Source organism: Helianthus annuus, chromosome 11 (genome assembly GCF_002127325.2).
Source record: "Helianthus annuus cultivar XRQ/B chromosome 11, HanXRQr2.0-SUNRISE, whole genome shotgun sequence".
Lineage (NCBI taxonomy): Eukaryota > Viridiplantae > Streptophyta > Magnoliopsida > Asterales > Asteraceae > Helianthus > Helianthus annuus.
The window spans coordinates 186,090,042-186,109,161 of record NC_035443.2 but is presented as its reverse complement, the minus strand read 5'-3'; the positions used below and the strand labels follow the sequence as shown (position 1 = coordinate 186,109,161).

Genomic DNA, 19,120 nt, shown 5'->3' with positions numbered 1-19,120 from the left:
TTCCTAACTACTCCTATATACGTTGATAATTCTGCTGCTTTAGATATCACTAAAAATCCTGTGCAGCATTCAAAGACCAAACACATCGAAATCAAATATCACTTCATACGTGATTGCTTTGAGAAAAGGCTAATCGATGTTGTTAAGGTCCACACCGATGACCAACGTGCCGACTTATTTACCAAAGCTTTTGACAAATCTAGATTTGATTTCTTATTATTGGTAAACGGCATTAAGGTCAAGCAAGAGTAAACCAACATCGGAAAATCATTTTTGTAAATATCTTTGTGTGTTTTTAAATTTCTCTTAGTTTGTTGATTTTAGGGGGAGTAAATCCAAAAATCGGAAAATACAAAAACATCGAAAAATTTCAAAAACACAAAAACAATAGAAAATCAAAAATGAGTTTCCTGGAGAGCAAAAGAGAAAATGATAGTACATCAGTGGTCTATCCAAACCTCTTTAAACCTTAAATGCAAAACGATAAGCAGCTCTATATAAGATGTATCGGTAGGCTCACAATCATTTTAAAGTGTGCAGGGTGATATAAATCTTAATCGACTGAAGATCAGGTGGGAACCATTCATTGGCATATGGTCTTAGTACCGAAATTTCGTTTGATAGATTGCCGAGGTTCTGAGATATTCGGTCTTTATGCTGCTTATCATCTGGGTATCATGGTTGTATCTTTTACCGAAAAATAACGGGGACGCAAGTCTAGATCTTCCATGATACTATACATACGTGTACATATTGCATACTGCATTCGACCTCAATAAGTGATAAACAATCACATGTCCAAATCAAATAAGTGATAAAATATCACATTTATCCGGGTGTCAAGTTCGTCTCTCTGCTGTACGGAAGTACTGACCTGTTCACGGACTTGCACCTGTGCCCTCATGCATATGAAATTCAAGTTCCTCATCAATAAGTGATTATATCACATAGGGCTTGTTTTCAAATCAAAATAAGTGAGTATCTCACAATTTATACGGTCAAACAGATGATAATCGGTATACTCACCGGTAAGATGAACTCTCGTGCATACCTTGATACGGGAATGTGTCGTGATGTGGATGAACACCGGTCGGTAAGTATAAATCATACATTAACGTATCCTCTAAACATGATTACATCTGATAAGTTGAGCTTAAGTGGACAACAATACCGATAATTGTTATAGGATGCTTATCTTAATGTTAACTAACTGAACAACAAGAGTGTTTGGCATGACCGTACACTGATATGATTCTCTTACCCTCGAAACTCGCAAAAAGAATGTCTGTATATATTTATTTACTGCTTAATCTTTATTGTTTTTCTTTTAAACAGTTTCGTCGTTTGGTGCATATCAGCACGACATTAGCGGTGATGTCGTTTGATAACACTCAAAGGATTTTAAATTGTTGTCTTTTTATTTCAAAAACACACCTGAAATCTGTGTTTTAATATAAACTTTATAAAAGCCAAAAAGATTTTATTTCTGCTTTATTTTCGATCGTACGATGTTGGAGCTCAAGTCTTCGTTGCCTGAAACCTGAACGAAAACCAAACTGACTAAATCTTCATAAACGGTCGAAATTTGCATGTTTTGAAAGTTAGAATTTAAAATTTGAAAAATTTATTAAACTTTCAAACTGTCGGACGGTGCTTGATTGTGACATGGTCATTCGTGTGTCATTTGCTTATACTATGTTCCAAGCAGTTGTTCTCATTACGCGTTTAGATTTCTTGCATGTGCAGATTCTAAAGGCTAGGAGAACATGGTCGATGACAAGCTTTGGAATGAAGACACGACGAGAAGGCACTCAAAAGATGAAGATGATCGAGTTGCCGCTGGCTATCATCAACACCACAAGGATCTCACTTCATAAAGTTAAAGTATTTCACGAGCATAACTCAAGGGGGAGCTTATGTTAAGGGGGAGTTTGTTAACACACTGCCTACATGATACGGGTAGTTTGTTGATACACTCTCTGCTTTCAAGACGTGAAGACTTTGAAGATCCTCCGACCATGAAGACTTGAAAGGACATCAGAGTTTTGGAAACTCGAAGACCAAAGACTGTCGAAGTTCGAGACAAGTCTACATCTATAGAAGATAAAGACAAGATAAAGACAAAGCTACAGCCAAGGGGGAGTTTGTTGGTGCACTTGTGTCTGTACTTTGTCTGTATTCGGTCTGTATGTAAACGATGTCCTAAATCAGTCTGTAAGTTGACCAAGTCAACTATCCTCCTAGTTTGACTTGGACAACATGATGTTTATCTGAATCGAAGGATAGCCTCGAAGGATACGCATCATCCTTCGAGGTGCTCGAAAGATATGGTTCGACCATGGTTCGACCATTAGGCATCGAAGGATGATCCTTCGATGTCCATGCTGATCTTTCGGACACATTGTCATCGACAGATGATCCTTCGGACCATCTGTCGAATCCTTCGGACAGACCTGTTATGTATGGGTATAAATACCCATGCAGTGTGTTAGTGTTTGACAGATGCACATTTGGAGAGTTAGAGAAACTCTGCTGGAAAACACACACACACACACTTTAGAGAGTTTGCAAACAAGATTGTAAACATTGTGCTTGTAACCGTAAACCTTCATACGTATTAATACAGTGGTGTTAATCGGTGAACTTTGTGTGTTCTTGTGTTTGTTCTTGCATCATCCCGGTTTGCCCGCTAGCTTGGATTCCGCACTCGCTAGTGGGTTAGTATAACAAGGTTTAGGTTTGTTCTCGATCCTCCGAGAAAAGGGACCTACAACCTTTCCATCTGTCAAGGTTGCTTATTCTGTGGTTTCTAGGGAGGAATCACATAGGTTAACTAGTAGTGGGTCGAAAGGACAGAATGTTTCTTTTGCTTCTAAGTCAAACCAGTCATTTGAGTCAAAGAAAAAGACATCAAATCAAAGAGGACCTAACTCTGCTTTAAAATGTACACATTGTAATATGTTAGGTCACACTGTTGATAGATGTTTTGAGCTTGTTGGTTACCCTCCTAATTTTAGAAAAAGAACTAATAATACTTCTGGTAAAGCTAGTGTAAATAGTAAATCTTATGCTGCTGTTGGGTCATCTTCTGGTATGACTACTTCTGGTTTACCTTTTACACCTGAACAGATAGCTAAGTTGTTAAGCTTAGTTGGTGATAAGTCTACAAATGTTGCTAGTTCTGGAGTGGAGTCAACAAATATAGGGGGTGAGTCTTGCTTTGTTAATAGTGGTATTAGTTGTTCTAGCTCTATGTTTTTTGAAGGGATAATGAGTTGGATAGTTGACTCTGGGGCTAGTCAACATATGGTAAACAGTGATAAAGATATGTTTAACACAATTGATGTTTCAGACTTTGACCTCAAAGTAGGTCATCCTAATGGAACAAATGTAAAGGTTTTAAAAATAGGAAATGTCAAGTTAATAAGTGGTGTTATTTTACAAGATGTTTTCTATGTCCCAGGTTATCATGTCAACTTGTTATCTGTTCATAGGCTAGCTAAGGATAATAATATTAATGTTTTGTTTAAAGAAGATAGTTGTGTGTTACAGGATTCCAAATCAGGGAGAATCCTGGTGACTGGTAGTCAAGATAGTGGTCTGTATTTTGTGGGAAAATATGGTAATTCTGTGAATGTTTGTTATAATAGTTTTGTTAAGTCTGGATTATGGCATAGTAGATTGGGTCATCCATCTGATCAAGTGCTAGCTGTGTTAAAAGATAAGTTTGGTGTTAAAAATGTTGATCATGGTCTATGTGATGTGTGTCACAGGGCTAAACAAGTTAGAGTACCATTTCCTCTTCGTGAACATAAGTCAAAGTCTATAGGAGATTTAGTTCACCTTGATGTATGGGGACCATATAAAATTTCAAGTTATGAAGGCTACAAATATTTTTTAACAATTGTAGATGATTTTTCTAGAACTGTCTGGTGCTACATGTTAACAAGTAAAACAGAAGTTTTTGAAAATCTGTGTAGTTTTTATGAACTTGTTTTAACTCAGTTTGAGAAAAAAATTAAGGTGTTTAGGAGTGATAATGGTACTGAGTTTGTAAATAATCAAATGAATGTGTTTTGTAAAAATAAAGGAATATTACATCAAACTTCATGTCCTTATACACCACAACAAAATGGTGTGGTGGAAAGAAAACATAGGCATCTTTTGAACACAGCTAGAGCTTTAATGTTTCAAAGTGGTTTACCTTTGAAGTACTGGTCTGATTGTGTATTGACTGCTGTTTATTTGATTAACAGGTTACCCTCCTCTGTGTTAGATGGTAAGAGTCCTTATGAAGTTGTTTATGGTTTTAAGCCCTCTCTAGATCACTTAAGGAACTTTGGGTGTCTTTGTTTTAGTACTGTCTTGTCTGAAACTGATAAATTTACTTATCATGCTGATAAGTGTGTATTTGTTGGTTATTCTAACATGAAAAAGGGTTACAAATTACTAAGTTTAGATAATAGAAAAGTGTTCTTTTCTAGAGATGTAAAGTTTTATGAGAATGTATACCCTTTCAAGTCTAATTTGGTTAAAAGTCAAGAATTAATAAATACAACTGATTTAAACCATATAAATTTTTTTGACTTAACTGAAACAAATATGCCTAAAGCTCCTAATGTTCCCAATGATGAAGAGGGTACAACTGGTGCTCAAGATCACTGCAGTGATGATCAGCAGCCAGTGTCACCTTCTACATCTGCCACTGCCCAAAATATTGAGAATGTTAATTCTGAAAGTGGGCAGTTGGGTAGTAGTAGTGTAGGTAATGTTGGCAGGGCAGAGGACACTGTAGTTCATGATGAGACCAACCTATCTGAGGGACCATCAGTTAGGAAATCTTCTAGGAAAGTTGTTTTTCCACAAAGGTTTAATGAGTTTGTTGTTGAAGGAAAAGTAAAATATGGTATTGAAAAAGTTGTTAACTATGCTTGTTTATCTGTTGACAATATGTGTTTAGTTTCTTCTTTAAACAAATCTGTTGAGCCTAACTCTTATAATGAGGCAATTAGAGATCCTAGGTGGATAGAAGCTATGAATCAAGAAATGGAAGCTCTTAATAGAAATAATACTTGGGTTGTTGTTGATTTACCTAAAGGTAGAAAACCCATAGGCTGTAAATGGGTATACAAAATAAAGTATAAGGCCAATGGGGAGGTTGAGAGATATAAGGCCAGGTTGGTTGCAAAGGGTTTCAACCAAAAGGAGGGAATTGATTTTGGAGAAACTTTTTCTCCAGTAGTTAAAATGGTAACTGTCAGAATTGTTTTAAAAATAGCTGTGAATAATGGATGGCCTTTATATCAGCTCGATATAAACAATGCTTTTTTGTATGGTTCTTTATCTGAAGATGTGTATATGACATTGCCTTTAGGTTATTTCAATGAAGATAAAAATAAAGTGTGTAAGCTTGTTAAGTCCCTTTATGGACTTAAACAAGCACCTAGGAAATGGAATGAAAAACTGTCTTCTGTGTTGCTTGATATGGGTTTTACCCAAAGTTTATGTGATCACTCATTGTTCATTATGAACAAAAGTGATATTCTTGTTATTCTTTTAGTGTATGTTGATGATATAGTAGTAACTGGTAACAGTTCTACTGAAGTTGCTAGAGTTAAAAGGTGTTTAAGTGAGAGTTTCTTAATAAAAGACTTGGGTGTACTTAGGTATTTCCTGGGTATTGAAGTTTTATATTCAGGTGACTCTATTTGTTTGTCTCAACGGAAATACTGTCTTGAGCTTTTAAATGAGTTTGGATATCTTGGATGTAAACCTGTTGGAACTCCTATTGAATTATCTCATGTTATTACTAACAAAATTGAGAAGGACAAAAGTTATTTAGACAATATCACTGGTTTTCAAAAGTTGATAGGTAAGTTGATATATTTGTCTTTAACTCGTCCTGACATAAGTTATGCAGTACAGTTTTTGAGTCAATACATGCACAAACCATGTCAGTCACATTTAGACATTGCTTTAAGATTGTTAAGATACTTAAAGTTATGTCCAGGAAAAGGTGTTATGTTCAGGAAAACAGGTGATTTTGATTTATCAGGTTTTGTTGATTCTGACTGGGCTAAGTGTTTGTCAACCAGGAAGTCAGTTACTGGTTTTGGCATATTTCTTGGAAACACTCTTGTGTCTTGGAAAAGCAAGAAACAAGGGTTTGTTTCAAGATCCACAGCTGAGGCTGAGTACAGGGCTATGTGTTCTGCTACTTGTGAAGTGATGTGGATTAAAAATGTGTTGTCTGAATTAGGAATTATGTGTACATTACCTGTTTCACTGTTTTGTGATAGCAAATCTGCTATCTCAATTTCACAAAATCCTGTGTTTCATGAAAGAACTAAACACTTTGAGTTGGACTTGCATTTTTTGAGAGAAAAAATTGCAAGTGGTATTGTTGACCCACAGAAAATTGCATCTGAAAAACAGATTGCAGACATTTTTACTAAAGGTTTAAGTGTTGCTCAACATGAGTCTTTATGTGAAAAATTGGGTATGTATAATATGTTTAGTGCATGAATTATGGGGAGGTGTTAAAAGTAGTGATTTTATATCTAATTCATGTCATTAACATATTATTCATATTATTGTTGGGCTATTGTTTTGGTTTTGGGCTTTGTATAATGTTGTGGGCCTTGGGCTTCCAGTTCAGTTGTTGCGAAGTTGTTGATTTATTGTTCAGGTTGTTGTGGGCCAAGGTTCATGTGAGATCTTGTTGATAGTTGAGGGGCTTATATGGAACATTCTATTCTTGTGATATATAATGGATGTGAGAGAAAGATCAGTTCAGTTGTTCCAGATATTTCTTAGGGTTTCATCATCTCTCATCACCTCTCCGTATTCACTTAGTTCATTTGGTGATCTGGGTTGTTCGTGTGAAGATCTGATCATCAAGTTGTCTTCAAGCTGTTGAAGAGTTTCATCAGTCTATAGATCTCTGTTATAGAGATAGTTGTTGTATCTGAGATCTAGTTGATCTCTGTTTGTTTCTTTTGTATTTTTTGTTTGTATTTCTTTGTTCATATTCAACAGATTATCTAATCTGTTGGATCGGTACTTTGTATTTCATAGATCTCAGATGTTTGAGATCTAGGGTTTGGTTGGGTACTTTTTTGGTTTGGGTTAATAATAGATTTTGTCACGTTTTCTGTCGCTATATCTTGTGTGTTCATCTTGTTAGTCTTAGATCTATACCATTTTACAGATAGCATGCGAATTCTTCTTTGTTATTATGACCGGCTAAGTTTCTTGTAATGGCAATTACGTGTAGGATTTGGGTATGCACATGTATTCGGTTTGATTTATTAAATTTTCTAGACATTACCATGTTCTTATTATTTTTACTAGTGAATGATTTGAGTATATTTATGTGGCCATGAGTTAGGGTTAAAAACGACTTTTCTTCTATCACTTTCCAAGCATAGTCTATCAGTTGGTTTTCATAATCATTAATAAGCATGATACTTTGCTAAACTAAGGGGTTATGTTGGTAATTGTTTAGATAATTAACATCCTAGCACAGGTCCTTATTTAGTTTCGGATCATTAAGTGACTCAGCCGGGTTCCTTAGTCTTTAAATTGCCCTTTGATCTTAACATTGAACCAACTATGTCTATGTAGTTTGTAAACAGAGTGAATTAAGCTAGGTTATACACATTACTCCCAAATTTGAACTTGAATGTGATAAATTTTTTTCCTCATCTTTTCATTTGTCTTTATTGTGTAATTTCAAATTAGGTTTAACATAAATTTAATTCAAACCAATCAAATTGTGATACTTACCACATGCTCCTCTAATACGTACCCTATTTACCCTAGAAGTAGCAACCCTCGAAAAGACCCATAAACCAAACCAGAAGTGTGTGCGACGAAACTTGACGGTTGATGAACCAACTCGCACAAAAGTACCTTTGTTAGAATCGCAGTTAAAAACCGAACCATTTAGGATCAAGACCTGAGTATACACGATAAGCACCGGCATGAAAATCGAGAAAAACGCACAATTAGGCGAAAAAGGCGGCAGATGACACGTGTCATGTCGAGGCGCCACGTGTCAGACCTATGCTAGACACGTGGCATGTCTAGACCATGCCTACTCTCCCGGCGACACGCGGGAGAAACCATGTCTTCTCCCACGACGCGTGGGAGAAGCCAGACTGGGCTATATAAGGGGTCTGGGAGAAGCTTAGTTGCATCCTGAATAAAGCTATAAGGGGTCTGGGAGAAGCTTATTCCCCTTCAAATTGACACTTCTTTCTTCCTCGAGTTGTTGTTCTAATAACAGAGTCCCTAAACCCCAAAACTCTGCCCCGCTATCAGCGTACTAACTCAAATCATTGGTATAGTGCCCTGTCCGATCGATTGAAAGCATGCCAACGGATGTTTAAGTGCTTCCTGAATAAAGCTATATTTTGTCATCATGTTGTGGGTTTTGATCTCTCGATTATCGTTAAAGTTGAATTAGGTTAATACACTAATACGTGTTGCATTGTGTGTATAATTAGGAAACTGAGACTTAAACTAGAAGGCTAGTACTGAAACCCTAAATCTGCAATGTGAGTCATTCTCTTTTTATCAAATGCTTTCAAAACCCTAAATGTTTTCCGAGTTGTACTTACAGTGATTAAGTTTTTGCATTCTGAAATTATTGCCGGTATGTGTGGTTTTGTATACACTACTTGATAAGCTTCGCTATTGGACAATTGAGAGCCAATAGTGATATGACTATAGTCACAGGAACTGCCACCGAGTGACAAATACTGATTGAGTAAATGATAGATATAAACAAATGTAAAAACCCTTAATGTTGTAATTATAACAATGTGTTTTTTTTTTACAACTGAATGAACTCAGTGGTATTTTTCATTGATCAAAAGTTTTTAAACACGTTTCAGGTGATTTACTATGAAGAGAAGAAAAAGTGTTGTGAAATCCCATAAGCTTTAATTGATGTCCCATCTGAATCCCAAAAGCTTCGAGAAAGGGGCCAATCTTCAAATGGAAACGATTTCATAAGTTGAGTTTTCCGGCCAAAAAGAAGTTTCTGGCGAAAAAGAAGTTTCTCGGCGATTTCAATAATTGGGGCTTTTACTAGGAAAAGGTTCCTAAACGTCCGTAATAAGGTTACAAAGAGGTTTGAGATGAAAATGTTGAGTTTTCCGGTCAAAAATGACTTTTCCGGCCAAAAACGTTTTTCCAGGGAGACCGGAGACTAACGGCGGGTTCTGTTAGCCACGCCCCGTCATACCCAACAGACACGTCACTCACCAGCGGAGGGGGATCAAACTCCGGGTGTTAACCCATGCCCTAATCCCCTGCCCCACCATACCCACGGTCTAAATATAAATAAAAACTTTTGTCATTATGATACTAAAACCTATCTACCGGTATACTACTAGTTGTTTGATATTGAACAACTAAATAAACTTTTGAGAAATATATTTAATTAAAATATACCAGTGGAATTTGCTATCATCTGACTTTCTTCTTGATGTGGGGTTGGATTATTATAATGCCTAGCATGTCTTATAATAATTTATATGTTCGCTTATAAGATAGAAGACGACTATCAAGTTAGCTTTGTGTAGAGGCATGCTAGGCATTCTGTTGTGGTACCAATTACAAGACGCCATCCATGAAGTTTTGAGAAGTTCATGTTATCTCCACATTTTATGTTATTACACTCTTGTGCTAGGCATTACCTATACTCTCTTTTGTTACATCTTATGTTGCTTTTAAAATTGGTTATGGTGTCTTCCTTTTATTTGAGACAAAACAACTAAATAAGCTTTTGAGAAATATATTTAATTAAAATATACCTTTGGAAACTTTCTAAAATCGTGTCTGTGCTATCATCTTCCTGGTGTGGGAGTTGGATTATATGTTCATTTGTAGATACAAGTTATGTAGTTAATATCTCCATATATCATTGAAATATATCGGTTATCGGTCTCCTGCCGAAATATCAGTGCAAAATATTGGTCCGAATATCAGTATTGATAATATTGGCAATATCGGTATTTGACCGATATATCACCAATTTTTCTGATATCAGTACCTTTCATCTTATTTCTACCATTCGTCTTTCTTCTTATTGTTGATATTAGTGTTTTGAGTCTTAATTGTTAGTTATTATTGTTAAATTTTAATGTTTTAAGTCTTAGTCAGTTCCTACTTGCTACAATTGTTAACATTTTGCAAGTTGGAAAAGGTTAATTACCTAATGGTATGAGAGCATAGTGAATTGTTAGTGTTAAATTGCTATATTTATAAATTTAACATGATACTAAAATTACCAATATCCCACCATAATAACCGATATCTCAAATATTGATCCTTCACCAATATCTGATATTTACCGTATTAACTACTTAGGATAGGAGAGGACTATTGAGTTGTCTCCGTGTGGAGGCATTCTGCTAGGCATTCTACTGTGGCACCAATTACAAGACATCATTCGGAAGGTGTGAGAAGTTCATGTTATCTCCACTTTTCTATGTTATTACATTCACGCACGTGATATGATGATTTTCTCGGTGTGTGGCGTAGTGCCATCCACACATTTCGAATTTAGGATGCACATGGATTCACTATTAACTATTTCTTATCACTAAGTTTATCTTTTCATAAGTATCTACTCATAATTCAAAAAAGGTGAAGTGAAAATATAAATAAGAAAGGAAGGACTTACATGAAGTTCTCGAGGTGCTATCTGAAGTTGGTTGACAACTTGGTCATTATCCGTGTTTTGTACTTGTTTCTCCTTTAAGAAATAACATAAGAGAGAAAATAGATTTACTACTCAAACTAGTAAATTCGTGATAAAAGTTATAAATTGGCGTTGAAAAACTACTTGCTAAAAAACATGAAGAAATTGATACTATAATAGATGATAAGGTGTTGACAGTTGGTGTATAAAGATATTACCATAAAAACCATCCACCATGTTTATTTATGTAATATAGCTAGTAAAGTGCTCTGCACATTAACGCTAAGACGTTGACAAAATAAAAACATACATAAAAATAAGCATGAAAACGTATTATATGTGACCAAATTCATTTCCAGAAAAAAATAGAACTTACGTAAGAACGTATACCAACCAAGAATGTACATAATAATAAGCATAAGAACATATTATATTTGACCAGACTTATTTCCAGGAGAAAGTTACGTCGAAACCTAAATCAACGTAAATTTATACACACATGTACAAAAAATTAAACACGTAAAACTCGATTAAAAGTTAAGAGACTACAAGTGTTAATGCTGAAAGTGTTTTTTTGAACGGTGAGTATCTTTAACAGTTGAGAGAGAAATCTCACACCCTCCCAACCAGAGGGCACTAACCCCACTCTGGCTAGACTATGTTGTTTGGTATGCAAGAATGAGAGGCGGAATGGAATGGATGATTACGAGGGAATGAAGAAAATGATGTTTGGTTGGTCAATGGAATGGAATCACCTATTCCAAAAGGCATTTCATTCCCTCAAAATCATTCCATCAACCCCCCATGTTTTTTTCATTCCATCCCCTCTTGCACCATTCATCAACAGCACCACAACCCACCACCTTCGCCGCAACCCGCCACCGCCTTCGTCGCCACTCCGACAGCCACCACCGTCGCCGCCAACCACCACCATCGTCGACGCCACCACCAACCATCGTTGACGCCACTACCAACCACCGCCACCGCCACTCGTCGTCGTCGCCGCACCGCCACTCGTCGTTGCCACCACCACCCATCGACGACGCCGCCACCCACCACCACCACCTATAACCACCCACAATCACTACCACCGGCCACCACTCACCGCTGATGTTTTTCTTGCCTACCAAACAATACATAATAATAATAATTCATTCCATTCACACATGGTAACCAAACAAGACATGAAATGATAATGATCCATGTATTCCCTCGTCCATTCCATTACCCCATACCAAAACAGACCCCAAGGGTGGTGGATGGAACGAATTTGAGGGAATAGAATATCTTATGTAATGGGTGATTTCATAGGTATCTTTGATGTTTAAGATTTCACCTGCTGACCTTTACATACATGTGCTTTTTGTTTCAGGTTAAGTCCTTTATTACAAACCCAATTAATTTTTAGGGTTAAGTGTCATAGGGATGGCAAAAATGTGCCCAATATACTATATACTTTAAATTCTTTTTCATGTTTTCCCTGTGGTATAGCGCGGGTTGCACCTTACTAGTTTACAATGACACATTACCTCTATCAAATTATAATTTAGTTTCATTCATAAAAAAATTACTAACCAAAAAGATGAAGTAAAAAAAAGGAAGGTCTTACAGGAACTTGAAAAGTTGTTATCTGAAGCTCGTCGACAACTTGGTCCTTATTTGGCTCCTGTACTTGCTCCTCCTTTAAGAAATAGTATTTGAGAAAATAAAATTAATGCTCAAAACTATAAATTTCTGATAAAACTACAAATTGGCTGTGAAAGCTATTTGCTAAATAAAACTATAAAACAATGAAATAATTGATAATATAATAGATGATAAGAAATGAAATAATTAATAATTGATAATATAATAGATGATAAGATATCAACAAGATTGATGTCTAAATACGATACCTTAAAAATAAAAACCATCAAATAAATTTAACTAGACATAAATTACCAGTTAAATTTGGTAACCAAATAATAAATATGAAAAGGAAATTAACATAATATAGAATTAATACCATATGCAAGTCAAATTTGGTAACAAAATAATGAATATCAAAGAAAGTGGGCATTCCATTGTAACGTCTATACACAAAAATGATTGGTGGCGAGAATTCATCCAGGATATGGATGTAAACTGAAATAGTTTTTTTTTTTTTTTTTGCGTTGAACAATGCATATAAAGTTATAGAACATGCAATATTTCAAATCCAAATAAAAAGGTGAGAAAGTGACGAAAACACATTATTATATAGCGCAAGAGGCTCCCAATTAGCAAGGGCATAACCTTCATCAAAGGAGGTCCCCATCTAAGTCCCATAAGCCTCAACCAAGAGGCAGCCTCGCTAACCAATTCTTTAAATGGAAGCCCTAGAGATTGGGTTCTTATAAAGTAGATATTTACTTAATTTAACAAAAAATATGGACATACAATTTCAGTTGTGGATAACTCTGATGTCTTTGTAAGAAGTTTAGCTTAAGTTTCAATAGTATTATCATAGGTTGGCTTTAATCTTTGAAAGGTTTTGTGTTTAAATGACAGGGTTCTTCTCTTCAATTTTGTATTATTTGGATATTTTCAGGACCCATTCTATGTAATAATTTAGCTAAACGAAATTGTATCATTGAATATGCATAATACTTATTTCATATGCATTAAGATAGGGTCTACATATTCACACACCTTATTCCCTATTTCCACACCCTTCTAGACGCCTCGTATAGCCCTATACGAAGCGTATAGGGTTGCTTTTCCCGACCAGCTTCTGCACCTCGTACAACGTCACATCAGTCACATCAGACGGGGAGTCTAGCCCTGTACGAGGGGTCAATACGAGGGTACTTAGACGCCTCGTATAGACCTATACGAGGCGTCTTGGGCTGACCGATTTGACTATGATGAGACTATGCCCGACATGACTTAAAGGCATACGGGGAGTAAAGACCTATACGAGGCGTCTTTAGCTCACATAAAATGCAACCTACAGTGCGTTCTTGGTCCACATCCGAGCATTCAACAAACAAACACTCACATTCTGTTTCTTCTTTTATTTATTCGAAAGACTCTTGTTGTTTGTATTTGCGTTCTTATCATCCCAGAGTGTTGAAATGTCATCATATTGGGACGACAACTATATCTTCGGGCAGTATTCTAGCGAAAAGTGGGGGCACGAAAGCGTTCCGGTAACAGTTATTAGCGTAAATGTTTTAATTACTTGTTGTTTTAGTTTATTATTTACCAATGATGATACGGTTGTCTATATTGGAGGAGTCTGGCGTTCCCGATTCTAATGAGCAAGAGGAGGTTGTGTTTAGTATACAAGGAAAACAAAACAGCCCGTTTCTAGATTTGAACAAGCATCCTCCTGTTGATGAAACAGCCTGTGTAGATGACTCATACCATGCTAGTGGATACGGAGGAGACGGTGGATACGGAGGAGACCGTGGATACGGAGGAGACCGTGGATACGGAGGAGACGGTGGATACGGAGGAGACGGTGGATAAGGTGGATACGGGGGATACGGTGGATACGGAGGAGACGGTGATCATCAGCAATTCATTTCCCCGGGCACTCCTTACGTTCATCAAAACAATTCGGACGTTGGAGGATATGGTGGTTATGGTGGATATGGTAGATATGGTGGTGAAGCACCTCCCATTCTGGACAGTCTGTACTTAAAAAAGACGATATAAATTACTATTTTATTATTAATATTTTTATTATTATTATTATTATTATTATTATTATTATTATTATTATTATTATTATTATTATTATTATTATTGTTATTATTATTGACTATAAGGTTGAAGATGAACAAGTAGAACAGGACGCCGAGTATAGCCCTATACGAGGGCTACACGAGGCTCTGAATTTTTTTTTTGTATTGTTATTATTATTGTTATTATTATTCTTTTTATTGTTATTATTATTATTGTTATTATTATTATTATTATTATTATTATTATTATTGTTGTTGTTGTTGTTATTATTGTTTATTAATTATTATATTTTAATTATTATTATTATTATTGTTATTATTATTTATTAATTATTATATTATTATTATTATTAATTATTGTTAACATTATTATTATTTATTAATTATTATTAAAAACATTATTATTATTGTTATTAAATATTATTATTATTATTAATGTTATTATTATTATTATTATTATTTAATTAATTAATTATTTACTTATTTATTATTGTTTTTATACGTATACAGTATTTATTATAGAGGACGATCTGATTCCGGGCGATGACATTCACGTAGAGCCGGTTCAGCAGGGTCCACGACGGAGACGGCGACCGCCTATGGATACGCTGCAGGGGCATCCATATCTAGAGTTTCCCGACGGCACCGAGGTCGCCCGTCATTGCCAGAAGCTTAGGAGGATGTACATTGGATCGCATGCAGCGATCGACTGGGATGCTGTAATGCCCATAAATTTAAAATCATTATTCTAGAAATAAAAAAGAATAATAGACCACTAGAAATCCCTAATTAAGACACCCAAGTAATTCTGCACAAACCCTGAAAGTTTCAGAACAATCAGAATCAGGATCAGGGCCCCTAAAACTCAAGGGGGGCAAAACCTAGTTGACGATTATCTTTATAAATTATTATAAAAATCAAATTTTATAAAATTATTAAATAAAATAGGCTAGTCCCGTAAGGAGCAAGCAAAAAGAAGTTTCGGTGTCCTTTTACGGACCGTAAGGGTTGGTCCTTACGGACCGTAAGCTAACCGAGCTCCCTTACGGACCGTAAGGGTCAGGTCATACGGTCCGTAAGCGAGGCCAAATTCTTGCTATAAATAGCCGACCTTGGCACTTGCACAGGGGTGTTAAAACGTCGGCCAAATTCGCTCTGTACATCGAGTTAGGCTATTATATCACAATTAAACACACACGATCACGAAGTGCTGCCGCAATCAGGGTAATAACTCGATCGCTATTACGATTCAACGTCCGATCGATTGTAACTATCCAACGATTGTCCGAGTGCCGCTCAAATTGAGCTTGTACTTTGATTATTCGTCGTGATTTCGACTTGAATATTTGAGTGCTGTTCGAATTCGGACTATGCTCTGTTATTCGTTGTGAATCCGATTGAATTATTAAGTATTGCACTTGATAATAGTTGTGAGGGTTTGATCTCGTGAATTGACGTAAATGCTGTATTAAGTTACTAACCTAGTTTGTGTGCATGTTATTAGGTAAAAAGATTAATCAGTAGTCGAAACTCTGCCCATATAAATCTAAAATATTAACACAAGGTAGCGTCACTTTGAAGTTATTAAGGTACGGATCCTTACCCCACTCTTTATTGCTTCATATTCAAATTGTTATAAAACCACTAAATTACTATATCTGTTAAAAACTCCTCACGTCTTTGATTATCGATTCATTTGACAGTCCGTTCGATTCCTATCCTAAACATTTGATTTAACTTTCATGTCATGCGATAGTATTATGTTGTTATACTCATTATCGCATGTTCCAATATATGTTCCGTTTTGTTATGAAAATAAGTTTTATAAGTTATGTGAATAAGACCATTTGTACTCTGATACCCTGAGTATCGCTTCTCGTGGAGTGTCCCACGAGCATGTTGTTGTGGCATCAACATCATGTGCTCCATCCGTGACGGAGAGATCAGTTCACGACGTCTCTTAAGTACAAGTGTGGTACATAAGGCTATTAGGAGGCGTATGGATCGATCCTAGGATTTAAGTATAAGGAGGTGGATAACGGGTATGCCAATTCGCCATCTCATGTGATAATTATGCAGGAGTAGCTACCTGTGTATTGTCACGTTTTAAGTTTGCTCATGGGTACATCCGTAAGATATGATTATGAAATTTTGTTCTTGCATCGTATCATTTTCGCCTAAAGTTCCACCCGGATAAGATTTCATATGAAGCGTTATTTGTTATTTGAGCCTATAATTCCGTACTGAGCATTCGGCTCATTCCGTAAACTTTTTGTATATACAGGTCCACAGGTTACTTTGGGAGGGGAGAAGAGAGAAGGATAAAGCCTAGGAATAAATCTGAAGATGTTAGTTAATTAAGATAAATGTCTCCGCTTGTATATAAATCTTAATTTTAATAGTCGGGTGGTTGTATCCTTATCAAATAAATAAATGGAATTATGACTTTTGTTTATGTTACCGTTATTGTGACACGTCAGCCCTTCCGGGTTGGGGTGTTACAGCTATGGTATCAGAGCAAAGGCTCTTTCCTGTAGAAAACTTAAAGATAGTAATTAAGACCTGTGAGGAATGGGTAGATATCTATGATAGGATTCAACTTGATCTCTTATTTGGTTTAACTCCTATGTCTATTCTTATAGATGCCTCCTCGTCGTCCGCCACGTAGGAATACTCGTACTAACCATGAACGTAACAACACTTCTTCGAATGAGACTCCAGTCGATCCAAACATAATTAACGCTATCAACCAGGCTGTTGCTGGGTTGCTTCCAAACCTTGTTACCCAAACAGCTGAGGCCGTCATTCAACAAACTCGTCATCCAGAACGCACTAACACTAATCTAACCTCTAGTGGTGAAATTCGTGAGAATACCACTAACAATATTACTTATAGTATAGACATATGGATTAGTAAATTCCAAAAACAAAAGCCGAAATCCTTTAGTCACGCTACTAATCCAGTCGAAGCAAGAAACTGGATAGCTCATGTTGAAAAGATCTTCGGAGTTCTTGGAGTTCCGGAGCAATACAAAGTTAGACTGGCTACCTACAAATTGGAAGATGACGCACAAACTTGGTGGGAAGGATATAAGCAAGTCAAAGGAGGGGATGATTTTGACGCCAATCTTTCATGGGTCGACTTTCGTAATATCTTTTACGACAAGTATTTTTCGACCGCTGATAAAGAAGCTTATATCAGGGAGTATGCAATAATTCGACAGGGGAGTGATGAACCAGCCTCTGAGTTCATTACTCGATTTTCAAGGTTGGCTAGTATTGTAGGAGATGTTGCCGGATCGGCAGAAGTCCAGGCGGAAAAATGCAAGTGGGCAGTTAATGATCGAATTAGGAAGTCGATCATGTATATGAAATTTAAGGATATCACCGAAGTTGCTGATGCAATCAAAACTTTTGAATTCGAAAGGAAAGAATTCCTATCTCGAACTGGGGATAATAAGAAGAGAAATAGGGAAGGCCAATTTAAGCAAGAATTCGGCCAATCATCCACTACGCCACAGCGTCAAGATCGCAAAGTGCAAGGAAATCAAAACTTTGGAAATCAGGCACGTCCATGGCAACCTAGAATTCAAAACCCAAGGACTGCTCAAAACCAGATTCAGTTGTATGCAGAACCTATTAGATCTCAACCACTGAATCAACAAGTAAACCCAAGTCAGATTACATATCCTCTATGTAATACTTGTGGTAAAAGACATCAGGGCATATGTCACCGAAGTACAGGAGCATGTTTTAGATGTGGCCAAACTGGACACATGATCAAGGAATGTCCTAAGAAAGATATTAAGAAGAATAATCAACCCAATGTTGGAGGAAGAGTTTTCGCACTTTCTGCTACTGACGCTGCTAATGTTCCAGGTACTGTATCTGGAACCCTTCAGATTGGTGAACGTAGTATCTATGTGTTATTCGATACAGGAGCGACCCATTCTTTAGTATCCCACTCGTTTACTAAATACCTTCCGATAAGACCAACTCTCTTAGATCATACTTTAACCATTTCCACTCCCATAGGAACTTCATCCGTAATCACTTACGTATATAAAGATTGTCCGATCCGTATTGAATCTATTGTGTATAAGGCAGACCTATTTCCTATACATATGTATGACTTTGATGTTATTCTAGGAATAGATTGGTTATATCGACATCACGTAACTATAGATTGTCATTCTCGCCGTGTTATTTTCGGTGATCTTCATCATCCTGATATTATATATCAGGGAACTCAAGCTCATAAATCTCTTAAAATTATCTCTGCGCTTAAGGCTCGAAAATCCATATCAAACGGCTGTGCTGGATTCCTAGCATCGATTAGGGATACTTCTGCTAGTGTTAAGAGTATCGATAGTCACTCCGTTGTTCGTGAATATCCTAATGTATTTCCGGATGAACTCCTGGGATTACCACCCGAACGTCAGTTAGAATTCACCATCGACTTGATCCCTGGTGCCGAACCTATTTCTAAAGCTCCATACCGTATGGCCCCGATGGAACTGAAGGAGTTGAAGGAACAATTGCAAGAATTGTTAGATCTAGGATTCATAAGACCCAGTGTTTCACCTTGGGGTGCTCCGGTCTTATTTGTGAAGAAAAAAGACGGTAGTATGCGTTTATGCATTGACTACCGAGAGCTGAACAAGATTACTATTCGTAATCAGTATCCTCTACCTCG

General features: G+C 36.5%; 1 protein-coding gene and 1 long non-coding RNA gene across 2 annotated transcripts in view; one reads left to right on the top strand and one right to left on the bottom strand.

Moving 5' to 3' along the window:
• The window catches only part of LOC110888990, a 45,714-nt gene that overhangs the window by 15,616 nt on the left and 10,978 nt on the right, over positions 1–19,120 (bottom strand). The window contains exons 4-5 of the mRNA XM_035980372.1: positions 12,324–12,395; positions 10,697–10,768 (exon numbers count right to left, since the gene is read on the bottom strand). Of these exons, the coding sequence (XP_035836265.1) occupies positions 10,697–10,768; positions 12,324–12,395 (144 nt within the window). The remainder of the gene's footprint in view (positions 1–10,696; positions 10,769–12,323; positions 12,396–19,120) is intronic.
• Positions 13,803–14,024, top strand: LOC118484334. The gene is made up of 2 exons (XR_004873360.1): positions 13,803–13,884; positions 13,970–14,024. It is a non-coding gene; the product is annotated as an uncharacterized LOC118484334 (long non-coding RNA).